This window comes from Oncorhynchus keta, chromosome 29, assembly GCF_023373465.1.
Source record: "Oncorhynchus keta strain PuntledgeMale-10-30-2019 chromosome 29, Oket_V2, whole genome shotgun sequence".
NCBI lineage: Eukaryota > Metazoa > Chordata > Actinopteri > Salmoniformes > Salmonidae > Oncorhynchus > Oncorhynchus keta.
Window position 1 is genome coordinate 22,191,494 of NC_068449.1, and position 13,377 is coordinate 22,204,870.

Consider the following 13,377-nt stretch of genomic DNA (forward strand, 5'->3'; position numbering starts at 1 on the left):
AGAGTTGCATCCAAAGAACACCATACCTACTGTGAAGCATGGGGGTGGAAACATCATGCTTTGGGGCTGTTTTTCTGCAAAGGGACCAGGACGACTGATCCGTGTAAAGGAAAGAATGAATGGGGCCATGTATCGTGAGATTTTGAGTGAAAACCTCCTTCCATCAGCAAGGGCATTGAAGATGAAATGTGGCTGGCTAGGGCTTTCAGCATGACAATGATCCCAAACCCACCGCCCGGGCAACGAAAGAGTGGCTTCGTAAGAAGCATTTCAAGGTCCTGGAGTGGCTTAGCCAGTCTCCAGATCTCAACCCCATAGAAAATCTTTGGAGGGAGTTGAAAGTCCGTGTTGCCCAGCAACAGCCCCAAAACAACACTGCTCTAGAGGAGATCTGCATGGAGGAATGGGCCAAAATACCAGCAACAGTTTGTGAAAACCATGTGAAGACTTACAGAAAACATTTGACCTCTGTCATTGCCAACAAAGGGTATATAACAAAGTATTGAGATAAGCTTTTGTTATTGACCAAATACTTATTTTCCACCATAATTTGCAAATAAATTCATTAAAAATACTACCACGTGATTTTCTGGATTTGTTTTTCTCATTTTGTCTGTCATAGTTGAAGTGTACCTATGATGAGATTTACAGGCCTCTATCATCTTTTTAAGTGGGAGAACTTGCACAATTGGTGGCTGACTAAATACTTTTTTGCCCCACTGTATATTATTTTTACTGGAAATATTCATAATAGGTATTAATAAAAATAATTACATAGAGTCCATGTATTACCCAAAATAAATATTATTCCAGTATACATGGCCACGTTTCATGCAAACCTTATTCTTACCCAGCTAAATTCGATGGTATGATTATCTTTAGTTGTTGGGTTAGTTGTTGAATTGATGTGCCTTAGCTCAATACTATGAACTTTTTTGTTTAAGATACCATTTAGATACCATTTAGTACCAGGACTCTACCCAAGACTGTTCCTAACAACTCATATGGTCATGATACAGCTATGGTCAATGACCATGTCGACTTTTCACTTGAGATATTTCTCTTTTGTACGATTTAAAACTTTTGGTCTTGTGGTTGCTCATCTGTGTTCTCTGTCAGATCTCCTCCATGCTGGTGGTCCTGACCCAGCTGGAGTGGTACGATGAGAACCTGCTGCTGGTGACCCGTCGTGAGTACATCAAGATACAGCTCAAACTGAAGGAGTGTGATAGGCACCACAACCAGATCTTCATATAATGAGGTGTATTAGTACTTATATAATGATGTGTATCAGCCAAATGAAGGTCAGTTGTTGCTAATAAGCATGACTATATCTTATATAAAATACTTTAAATGTTTTTTTCCATGCTGACAACAGTCCCTTATGCTGATAGCAAATTCAGTTCCAAACTTAAAGTTAGAGGAAACGTAGTTTTGGGCTGTAGACTTTATTCATCTTCATGTACTGTAGGTATCAAACAGTGTCACCAACATTATAGCGGGATATTGTGATACTGTATTAGGGGATAATCTCTCTCAATATGCAGCACATTGTTAAGAATTAATTAACAATAACCTCCTTCATTCCTGAGTATACTTCGTCTGCTCATTATTGATATCTAACCACATAGAAAATAAAACGTGTTCAATTTAATTTGAAAGTTTACATGTGTAGACTACAGCAAAGTGTCACGCCCTGGTCTTAGTATTTTGTGTTTTCTTTATTATTTTGGTTAGGCCAGGGTGTGACATGGGTTTATTATGTGGTGTGTTTTGTCTTGGGGTTTTTGTAGGTATTAGGATTGTGGTTTAGTGGGGTTATCTAGTATAGTCTATGGCTGTCTGGAGTGGTTCTCAATCAGAGGCAGGTGTTTATCGTTGTCTCTGATTAGGAACCATATTTAGGCAGCCATATTCTTCGATTGTTTCGTGGGTGATTGTTCCTGTCTCTGTGTTTGTTTGCACCAGATAGGCTGTTTAGGTTTTCACGTTACGTTTGTTGTTTTGTATTGTTCGTGTTTTTCATCTTTATTAAAGATGTATACAAGTAACCATGCTGCATTTTGGTCTGCTTCTCCTTCACCGGAAGAAAACCGTAACACAAAGTCTTGAAAAAACAAATGTTCTTTGTTCCCTTGTCTAAAAAATACTACGATAGACCCAATCCGCTCTGGCCATCATTTCCTGTAAATTAAAGAATAATTTACAAAAGCCATTTATTATATCAGCAATGTATTATTATTCAAACATGCATAACAGTATTGATCGGACTATGGAACTCTGAGTGAATTAACTACTAAAATGTGGTTCATGGAAAAACTAGGGCAGAATCAAACACTTAAACCAGTACTATACATCTTACCAACATACAATCTAAAGTCCCATGAGGAGAAATAAAGTAATATTTGTGTGCTGGAACTTGCTAGGCTATATAATTGGAATAAGGAGGAAAATTCTTTATTATACTATCATATGCTTATGTCAACATATGATATCCTGCCACATTGCAGATGATTGACAGTAAGGTTACGTGGTTGATAATATCAGGTACCATCTATAACATGATGTCATCATATGTCCATATGGCCTGTTTCTCATGAACTCTATGTCCACATCATCATTGTGATCAATAAAAGGATAAGAGACAGGTTTCAGAAAATGTTATTTTATTATTTTATCAAACAAGGATGTCTGCATATATTGGGAAGAAGCAAGATGTTTCTGATGAGCTGATAGGAGGGTCTTTAAAAATACAGAGCGAACAGACAAGGAGACTCACCGGAACAACACTTGAGACAAGATGGCTCCATTTCTACTGCTCCTGACTTTCCTTGGCCTTGGCTGGTAAGGGACTTTCATTTTCTCCTTCCACTAAAACTTAACAGCTAGAGATACTTCCAAATAGACTGCCAGTTTACTACCATTGTGAAGTACCACTGTGAAGTTTACTCTGAACTTGTATTTTCCTCCAGCCAATGGAGGACTGGGACTCTGGCAATGTGACTGCATCTGTAGGGGAGTCTTGTAAACCTCGGAGGAGATGCATGTGTATATTTAACTGAGACCTCATTCACAGTATAGCCTACTAGATATCTTACACCAGGACTACAACCTGTGTCTCTCTTGCAGCTGGACAGTTCCAAGGGAAAGCTGGTGATCTTTTTGGCTGAGCTGAGGAACCTGACTATGAGAGTTGAGATTGTGGAGAGCCGCCCTGACCAGTACATCCGACTGGACTTCGAGCTTCTCAGGATCGAGCTGAGAGACTTTGAATTGTTGGTGACACAGCTGAAGGATTCCCTCAACTCCTCCTCGCCTATGTTCGACAGCCTGTACACAGAGGTAAATGTGTGATAGTCATTCTGATATATTTGTCTATCTATTAATGACTGGCAGTGGCATAATAAATAAGTGACAGGCAATATGATGCAGGAGCATGAGGAATGTTGCTGTGTCGAACTAAATACTTATTTGTCCTTTGTACACATGCATCCATAGATTCGCAACATGAGCCTGACTGTGAATCAGTTGGAGAGCTATGACAAGAGTAACCTGGAGGAGATCCGTATTGAGTTTGGAAAACTGCAGAAGAAGCTGGAGGAGTGCCAGAAGGACCAAGAGGAGGGGGCATAAACCCAGATATTGGTAAGGAGCCTCTGTTATGGTAACATTGTTGACATATTGTATCATTACATCAAAGCAGTAGTTTGTGAATTTGTTTGTCATACATATTATTAATAGCTATTTATATTTCCCCCCAGGCTCCTGCAACCACAAAGGCATCGCCAGTGTAGGGAAGCCAGTGGTCAGCCAACTGAATGCAAACTTGAATGCAGGCTACAGATTTGGGGGGTGGGGGAAAGACTCAAAACTCAATCGTGGCTTTGAATCAATGTATTGGTATGGTGCCTATAGCAGTGCCTCAGTGAATACATTTGATCTTTATTCCAACTATCAAAATCTGGTTTTAAGGAATTTATTTAAACAACATACCTTACCAAATGGATGGCAGGGTACTGGCAACAATTACATTGTTCATGGTAACACCCTGTATTAGCAGAAAAACAGCCCATTCAGCATGGCTAAACTGAATTTGACCACATCCAGATATGACTACAGAGTCATTGAAAAGGCCAGTGCAACGTTCTCATACAGTTTCTCAGCCAATCAGAACATGGATCTCTCAGCCGTAAAATGGTCATTGCCAAAGTAAACGAGGATGAATTTGGTATAGAGGATGTATGGAGTACTGGTGTGTACAAATCATTGGTAGGTAATACCTTCATGGTGTGTGGTGTTCTCTATGCTACTAGACCAGTCGATGTTCACACCGAGGAGATATTCTACTCCTATGACACCAAAACAGAGCAGGAGAACTACCTCTGCATTCCATTTGAGAAGTTCCAGGATGAATATTTAAACCTGCACTACAACCCTATTGATCAGAAAATCTACATGTACAACAAGGGCTACTATGTGCCCTATAGTGTCAAGTTTATCAAAGACTAGATTCCCCCTCTGGTCTAATCGTATCTTGATTGATGTGACTGATATGACTTTCTGGCAGCATGGGGCTTTGCTGAATAGATAGATATTCATTACTTTGCCTGATGCATTGACATGCATTCTAAAATCATGTCTCTTGAATTCCTGAAATAAAATCAAACTGAAGCATTGAAATAACTGTATGTGTTCTATTTTGGTTCATTTGAAATTGGATTGAAAAATAAAATGTGCATTATTATCATTACTAAAAATACCCAGCCAGTGTCAGATTCCCTCCCATTACATAGGCAGTCCAATGAGAAAGAGTATTGGGGTGCAGTATCCCACCCCTTAATTTTCAGTCGAATTTGAGTCAATCCGTATAACTAGCACCTCAATATGACTCATCCCCAGTATGATATCAGACCCCTCCCACCCTAGCTTAGGGCTGATGGGCTGGGCGCCTCCTTTCCTCCCCTCCTTTGGCTCAGGCTGGAGCTTCCACCCGGCTCCTCTGTAAGCAAGCCCTCCCCTGGGTTTGTTCTTTGTGCTCCAGTGAGAAGCTGGCTCCCACTGGTACTGAGGACCAAGTCAGAGCTGATTAGACTAACCAGGCAGGGTGAGCCCACATAGCAGCCACCCACTGCATATACAACAATGAACCAGGCACATTATTTTATTCTTACGGTTTCAAGTAATTGTTGTACAAATCCATTGACTTATTCACATTTTCATACAAAATTACACTATAGCATACTGTAACATATTGCAAAATCTATCTGAAATTGAAAAAGAGGTTTGGAGACACAGCACGACAAAAATAGCACTGTCTTTTTAAATCTTGCATCTGTCAGGATGAGAGGGGAAAGTGAAGGCCTTGTGGCTAATGGTACCCTTAGTGACATCATCGCAAGCCAATAGGCAGCCTCGCTGAGCTCTCTCCTCCTTTTCCTGAGGTCCGTGAAGGGAGGGAGGCTGCTGAGGACGCAGGCTGCTACTGGAGCGGTGGGTCCAGGGCATGCTCTGATCACATCAGGTAGGTAGAATATATGTAGTGGTGTTTGTGTGTGTGTAGCAGCACTGATTTCTAGATCTATCTAGCCTGCCTCCCCCTCTAAGGAGGGCCAGATCAGAGATGCTTAAATAGCAGTGTGAGGGAGGATCAAGAGAGACTCCAGATGGCTGTGTTTCATGACAGTGGCTTATTATATGCTATAGCATCCCTGTCTGTCGTGTGGCGACCATGATGTGTGTGTGATGCAAGCAATTATCCATTCGAGACAAACAAATGTGATTATTCCATTGTGAATCCTGTCTCTATTATCACATGATATGTTTGTCATTGGTACCAAGGATGTCGGTGCATGTATCATGGGAATACTGCAGGAGGCTGACTGAATGTTTTTGCTGTGTGGATTCTCAACGACAGACACACTAGGGTGCTGCAGTGCTACTTGGCTTGACTTCCCCTCCTCAGACTGTATGAGGCATGATAATGAGTGTATGTGTGTGGGTGTGTATACAACGCTAACCCCATGTCACAATGGTACTGTAGTAAGGAATCAGCACATTTTCGTAGTGCACATTTGTGGTATTCTAAGAGCTTCTCTGATTGCAATACAATAGCATTTATAAGTTCCCACAACAGGGATCTGCCCACAGCTTTCCTATATGTATTTAGTCTGACATGAGTGAGTGGACATCAGGCAGTTAAGCACTCTGAGTCATCGTTCGATCCTCGGCCACCCCGGCAGCACTGACAGTGTCTGTTCATTCATCAATAATACAGGAGCAGCACACTCAATCACTTCCTGTGCTCTGGTGAAGTTGAACCAAACTCTCTTGATTACCCAGGTTCGTATCGTCATGCTCATCAACAAAGACTTTAACCTTCAAGTGGAGGAGGATAACCCCCCAGTGAGCCGACTGACTGCTGCCAGTGATGAGTCCCACTGCTGATAGGACCAGGGAGCAAATGTGAGACAACTTACTCCACAAGTTTATAATCTGACGCTAGCATGGAGAAGGGGAGAGAAACAGTCTGTTATTGATCACATTACTCTCTGTCTCGTGCTTTGCTGTCATGTTTTTCTCAGACAAGTGACTACATAAGGGATTTACGGTAGCCCTGGGGAAATAGTGACTCTTGGTTTTCGGCAGTTACCACCTCTGGAGATTTGATCAATCATTCACCGCCAGCATAGGGATTATTCTTAGCAACTTCCTTTAAAGGGAGTAAAGTCTTCGTGGTGGCTAGTCGTGTTATGATCCCTCCTAGAACATACAGATCAGTGTGATTTACATACAATACACTCCTTTAACCGGGTCTGTTGTGCGGCTGCTAGGCCCATCTGGACCTCCACAGGGTCGAGCCAGGACAGTCATGGCCAAGAGAGACTACCTGGTGGAGGCAGCCAAGCAGATCCGCATGGCTCTGGACAGGGAGGTCAGTGAAGACTATGAGGCTGCCTTCAGCTACTACAAGAACGGGGTTGACCTGCTGCTCAATGGAGTTCAAGGTACAGTGGTAAATCTACTGTACTGTATTCTGTCAACATGCAGGGTTCTGGTTAAGGTGATATTGAGTAGATCAGCTAGTCAACACAGTGAGAACAAGTCACATGGTATGAAACAGGAACATGTGGATTTGTCGGTCCATGATTCATCCATTGAAAAGCAGAATTAAATCATTGCTAGGAAAAACGGGAATTCAGAAAGCCAAAGTCAGAGGAGAGATTTCCATACTGGTAAAGCATGCTGAATTTGACTCTGCTCTCTTTCCTCTGCTGTTTTAGTGAGGTAGGTAAAACAGAAGCTTTTGAATTATATGAGTCAGGGATTGACATTAAAGTCTGAAAGGCACTTGCCCATACAGCAAGTCAGGAGTATTTTTTGGGTTGCCCGCAGATTATGATCACTTGCAGGACTTGAATTCTTTGAATTTGGTAGTTCAGTAAAAAATACAATTAAGAGCAGGCTCAGCTTCTCTGACTGGCATAAATGCCATAAATTCACTTATGATAAACAATGTGGAGGAATGAGAAAGATCAGTTTTAGGCTACTGGAATTCTTTACAGTTTGGTTGTTTTACTTTTTCTTTTTTTATCACCTGGCCAATAGGGCAACCTCAGAGCAGGCTCAAGTTGCGCAACTGCTCAGTTCACTTGCCCCGGGCAATAGGGCAACCCTTAATGTCAATCCCTGTGAGTTGATTTCAGTTTAGTGAAGTGAGGTTTCAGTCCCTCTCTGTGTGAGGGGGAGAGAAATCTGAGGTTGGTCTGTCTTCCAGTGGACCCTAACAAGGAGCGCCGGGAGGCAGTGAAGAGGAAGACTACTCAGTATCTGAAGAGGGCCGAGGAGATCTTTATCTCCCACCTGCAGGACAACCTGGGGAAGGGGAACTCTCACTTAGGGGTAAGAAGATTACTTTTTACAGTAAACCCTCCTTCGACACGATTAACATGCCATACTACTGTGCACATCTTATGAATGGTAATCAACCTGTTCTGACCATCTGTGTTACTCAATGATACTGGGCACTCATTTTCCAGCTTTTTAGTCCTGTATTGATTTATATGTCTAGTCTGTTTATTGAAGAGTTGGTTGACATGCTATTTATATGTCCACCTCTCTGAATCATTTCCTTCTGGGAAAGTCTGAGTCACATCTTCAGAGCAACCAGTCTGTGCTGCTAACAGTCTCTGGAGGTTGGCTACAGAGCAGCACAACATCCCCTCTGTTACACGATCTGCCAGGGTGGCTCGCCCTGGGCCGCTGGGCGCTCTCACTTCCCCTCTCTCTTATGTAACATTCTAATATATGTCCTAAGATTGTAACTAATCCCAGAGTAGAAGCACTTTCAGATGTGAATTCAACACAAACACGTGTCCACATTGCTGACATCTGTGCAGTAATCTCTTTTTATCACCAGGGTTACAGTAGTCTGAGATTCCGGCCAATCAGACACCTGAGCTCCCCAGTGGAGGATCTGGAGATGTGTAAAGTGGTGGGGATCATCGATAAGGTAGGGAGGTTTTTATACATGAACTGTTTGTTCCAGCTGATGATAATCTCTTGAACAGACTTCCTGGCTGTAGTTAACCCTTTATTAACCATGTCTTAAAGATCCAGTGAACCATGATGCTTACCTTTCCAAATATGAACTTGTCCCAAAACGGTCATAACCATCTACCAATCAAATCAAATCAAATCAAATCAAATTTTATTTGTCACATACACATGGTTAGCAGATGTTAATGCGAGTGTAGCGAAATGCTTGTGCTTCTAGTTCCGACAATGCTACTACTCAATTTATTCTCAGCTCTATTTAAACTAACATAAAATGTATGTCTTCTCCCCAAGGTCTTGATTGTCCAAAGCCTGATTACCAAGGAAAACTTTGTTGTTAAAGTAAGTACTTATGCCTCAGCACTGCCAATACAGTATGTCAGGGGGGAGGGCGGCAGGCCAGAATGACAGAGTACACATGTAGTACAGCTATCTAGCAGTGCAGGTAGCCTAGTGGTTGAGAGCGTTGGGCCAGTAACTGAAAGGTTGCTGGTTTGAATCCCCAAGCCGACTTGGTGGAAAATCTGTCTTTGTGCCCTTGAGCAAGCACTAACCCCTAATTACTCCTACAAGTTGCTCTGGATAAGAGTGTTTGCTAAATGTAAAATGTCTATCTGTGTAGATGCATATCCAGTGCACAGATGGCTGTTGTACTGTCTGGATCCCTGCCAGCCAGCCAGCCAGGGCAGCCCAGTTTATAGGAATATTATCAGCCTTGTCTCCATGAGTATCCTTCTCCATTGATCTGGCTAAAAGCCCTGTACTTTGACCCTCTTAGTGCAAATGCACCTCCCATCTCTGTAACCAGAGAGTTGCTATTGGAACATACTGTTGCAGGGTTGGCTACGGTGTAGGTCTCAGAAAAAATGCTTTCTAGGCACTGGTAGGGCCAACTTTTGTAGAAAGATTAGTTTTTCGATCAATTAACAATAGACTTATTAAGACTAGCCTGAAAATAATGTGTAGTACAGTAGTGATAAGTTGTATTTTGACAAAGGTAATAACAGCATAGTAATATGTGTGTTGATCTGTTGAGCTGTGTCGTCACAGAGCCTGCCCAAGTCGAGCTGGGAGAGCCGGGGCCAGCCCACTATCATCCCCCAGGGCGTCCCCTTCATGGTGAAGCTGCTGAGGTACTATGTCAGTGAGGATGCTGTGTACCTGCATCTGGAGCATGTTCAAGGTGAGCTGAACACAGGCTCTGCCTGCCAGCCCTGCAGTATGGGAGATTTAGCTGATGCTCTTATCTAGCCTATAGCCATGCAAAGGCAGTGGACCAACAGTTTTCCTATTTTGCTGATGTCTGCACTTTTCAGCCATTTTGGGTCAAGGATGCCATAGAGAGTAGAAAAGATAGCTGAATTCAAATGAAGAAAAACAACTATTGTCTGATGTGTTGACTATTCTATGATCTGTAGGTGGGAAGCTTTTCTCGAAACTTCACAAGGTCAGGAATGACCGAGCCAAAGAGCACCCAGAATGCTCCAGTCCCAGCCAGCACAGGATCAAACTGAAGAACAGCTACACCTCCCCTACCATCAGCTCAGACTACCAGCAGAATGACAGAGGGGGCACAGAGAAAACCTCTCTCCTGGAGACGGAGAACGAGGAGAGTTCAGACACAGACTCCCCGGCATTCTGGCTCGAGGCTCAGCATCGTCTAGAAAGCTGTAGGACCCACTCCTACTGCGAGGAGACAGGCTGCCTGCAGAACAACTCCAGGTCTGCAGCGCCACACACTCCGGCGACACAGCCCTCCTTATCTAGGTCAGACACCAGGCCCCATATCCATCCAGCAGGCCTCAGTCAGTGTTTGCACTCTAAAACTCAGGACAAACCTGCTCTCTGTGGTCATCCGTGTATCGATCAGGCCCCTGATATCACCTCTGAGCCCACTAGGAAGGCCACTGGAACAGAAAAAATGGAATCCAGTTTGAATTTCAACATTGTGTGGAAGGCTGATCTGACTCGTAACTGTGAAAGTCCAGCCCCCTATGCAGGGACTTGTACTGACTCAGATATAGCTGCAGGTAAATCTGTACCTCAAACAACTCAGACCTCTTCTGGTGGTACAGGGTCAACAGTGAACTTCACGAATCCTACTATCAGTTTATATTCACAGAAAAGTTACATTCCCAATACATTGCAATTACCCCTCCATAATCAAAGTCAGGTTAGTGAGAGAGCAACTTTGACCTCCAATGGCTCTCACCGAGACAGTGTTTCAGGTAGAGAACTTGAGAACACTGTGAGCATGGTGACAGACACACACCAGGGTAGAGAGAAGGAGAAGGTAAACCATCACATTGAGGAGAGCATGGTGAATTCAGTAACCAGGGACACAGAGACTCCCCAGCCTGGCAGAGCTGTGTGTCCCTCTACAGTAGACAAGCTGAAGCTCATGAGGACATCCTCAGAGAGCTCTCAACCCTCCTCAGTCCCTCACTGTCACAGTACTGGGACACAGCTGGGGACCCAGCCAGGCACTTCTCTGGCCCTCACAGGGGTGAAGTATCAGGTGGGGCCTCCTGGCAGAGAGCCAGGGGAGGAGGTGGAGGAGGGCTGGGAGCTGCTGAGCCCCGTGAGTAAGGACCTCCCCCGAGAGAAAGGATCACTATGTTACCCCAACACCCCTGACCCCACAGGGGCCTCCCCACAGTGCCGGAAGGGGGACATGGATGCTTTCCTAAAGTCAGAGGAATCGGATGGACAGGATGAGGATCAAATCATTGAGGTGGATGGCTGGTGCCACCTACCCAAGTTCCCAGCCAAGGCCTCCAGAGGGAGAGACAGGGCCAGGCAAAGTAGCTGGGGGCTGCCTGAGGCAGAGGTGCGTCTGTTGGGGGCTCAGATCCTCTTGGCCCTGGAGAGTCTTCACCAGCAAGGTGTGATGTGCCGAGACCTCAACCCAAAGAATATCCTGCTCACGAGTAATGGTTAGTCACCTAAATCACTTTAACTTGGTAAGGGGTGTCATTGTTGGTCTGTTTTTGGCATGAGTCTTGAAAACTCAACTAACTTTGATTGTGACATAATTTGATGTTTCTCACTAGGAAAGGTCTGCCTGACATTCTTTGGCCAGTGGAGTGAAGTTCAGTCAGAAATCAACTCTAAAGCTATGGACCAGATGTACTGTGCCCCAGGTGAAAACACTGTTCATTCAATAAACTTCAGTCACATGTTACAACCGTTACACATAGGGTTCATACCCTAGATATAAAATGTGATCTAGTGGTAAGAATCAGACATTTAGCTTGATCCAACAATAAATATGTAAAGAACAAGTTCTGTTGTTGGCCAACAGAGATTGGAGGTGTGTCCAAAATCACAGAGGCTTGTGACTGGTGGAGTCTGGGGGCATTGCTGATTGAACTTCTTACTGGAATGGTAAACAACACTCTATTTTCCATGGTCTCTATCTTTCTTTCCCTGTGCTGTAGTAAATTCAAACCTGGATATATTGCCACTGTTGCCCACTGGGCCTGTTGATAATGTATAGCTGTTGTTGGTATCAGGGGCGCAACTTTCACTGGGGACATGTTCCCCTCCCAACATTCTGAAATTGCATGTCTCCCCCAATATTCTGAAATTGCATGTTTGTCCCCCCCAGTTTTATAATTGGAAAGTTATACAAAACTAGGCAACGGTGTGCTTTAGGACCATGCGGACGCCTCAGAGCGGTCGGGTAGGCTGTTTGTAGTGTTTACAATACGGGGGGTTTAAATGATATACATTGCTCAAAACAATTAAGGCAACACTTAAACAACACAATGTAACTCCAAGTCAATCACACTTCTGTGAAATCAAGCTGTCCACTTAGGAAGCAACACTGATTGACAATAAATTTCACATGCTGTTGTGCAAATTGAATAGACAACAGGTGGAAATAGGCATTTAGCAAGACACCTCCAATAAAGGAGTGGTTCTGCAGGTGATAGAGGTATCTCGCCAGAGGTAGCCTGACTGCCATTAGGTACCGAGATGAGCTCCTCAGACCCCTTGTGAGACCATATGCTGGTGCGGTTGGCCCTGGGTTCCTCCCATTGCAAGACAATACTAGACCTCATGTGGCTGGAGTGTGTCAGCAGTTCCTGCAAGAGGAAGGCATTGATGCTATGGACTGGCCCACCCGTTCCCCAGACCTGAATCCAATTGAGCACATCTGGGACATCATGTCTCGCTCCATCCACCAACGCCACGTTGCACCACAGACTGTCCAGGAGTTGGCGCATGCTTTAGTCCAGGTCTGGGAGGAGATCACTCAGGAGACCATCCGCCACCTCATCAGGAGCATGCCCAGGCGTTGTAGGGAGGTCATACAGGCACGTGGAGGCCACACACACTACTGAGACTCATTTTGACTTGTTTTAAGGACATTTCATCAAAGTTGGATCAGCCTGTAGTGTGGTTTTCCACTTTAATTTGAGTGTGACTCCAAATCCAGACCTCCATGTGTTGATAAATTTGATTTCCATTGATAATTTTTGTGTCATTTTGTTGTCAGCACATTCAACTATGTAAAGAAAAAAGTATTTAATAAGAATATTTCATTAATTCAGATCTAGGATGTGTTATTTTAGTGTTCCCCTTATTTTTTTGAGCAGTGTATATGTGCCCCCCAGTTCTAAAACCAAAGTTGCTCCCATTATCAAGGCATGGTTGTTTAATGAAACTGTATGCCTGTGCCTAAAGCCCCTGTGGCAGTTCCACCCAGCCGGGGTGCATTCTCACACCCAGCTCCTGATCCCAGACCACCTGAGTACTGCAGCCGCCTCCCTGCTCACTGAGGTTAGAACTGCATCCCCCTTACACACCCATGTGGCC

The 13,377-nt window shown here is 43.9% G+C and overlaps 1 protein-coding gene across 4 annotated transcripts in view; it reads left to right on the top strand.

The window, feature by feature from the left end:
- rps6kl1 (ribosomal protein S6 kinase-like 1) overlaps nt 1-13,377 on the top strand; it is a 168,914-nt gene that overhangs the window by 155,281 nt on the left and 256 nt on the right. For 2 of the 4 annotated variants that reach the window (XM_052486205.1, XM_035742839.2), the window contains exons 2-14: nt 3,130-3,342; nt 3,499-3,645; nt 3,762-5,521; nt 6,340-6,462; nt 6,831-7,004; nt 7,775-7,899; nt 8,417-8,509; nt 8,848-8,895; nt 9,604-9,736; nt 9,972-11,489; nt 11,607-11,696; nt 11,858-11,940; nt 13,246-13,341. In XM_052486205.1, the coding sequence (XP_052342165.1) occupies nt 6,869-7,004; nt 7,775-7,899; nt 8,417-8,509; nt 8,848-8,895; nt 9,604-9,736; nt 9,972-11,489; nt 11,607-11,696; nt 11,858-11,940; nt 13,246-13,341 (2,322 nt within the window). In that variant the 5' untranslated portion in view covers nt 3,130-3,342; nt 3,499-3,645; nt 3,762-5,521; nt 6,340-6,462; nt 6,831-6,868. Of the gene's footprint in view, nt 1-3,129; nt 3,343-3,498; nt 3,646-3,761; nt 5,522-6,339; nt 6,463-6,830; nt 7,005-7,054; nt 7,285-7,774; nt 7,900-8,416; nt 8,510-8,847; nt 8,896-9,589; nt 9,737-9,971; nt 11,490-11,606; nt 11,697-11,857; nt 11,941-13,245; nt 13,342-13,377 lie in introns of those variants that run through there. The other 2 variants (XM_035742840.2, XM_035742841.2) reach the window with 2 other exon arrangements.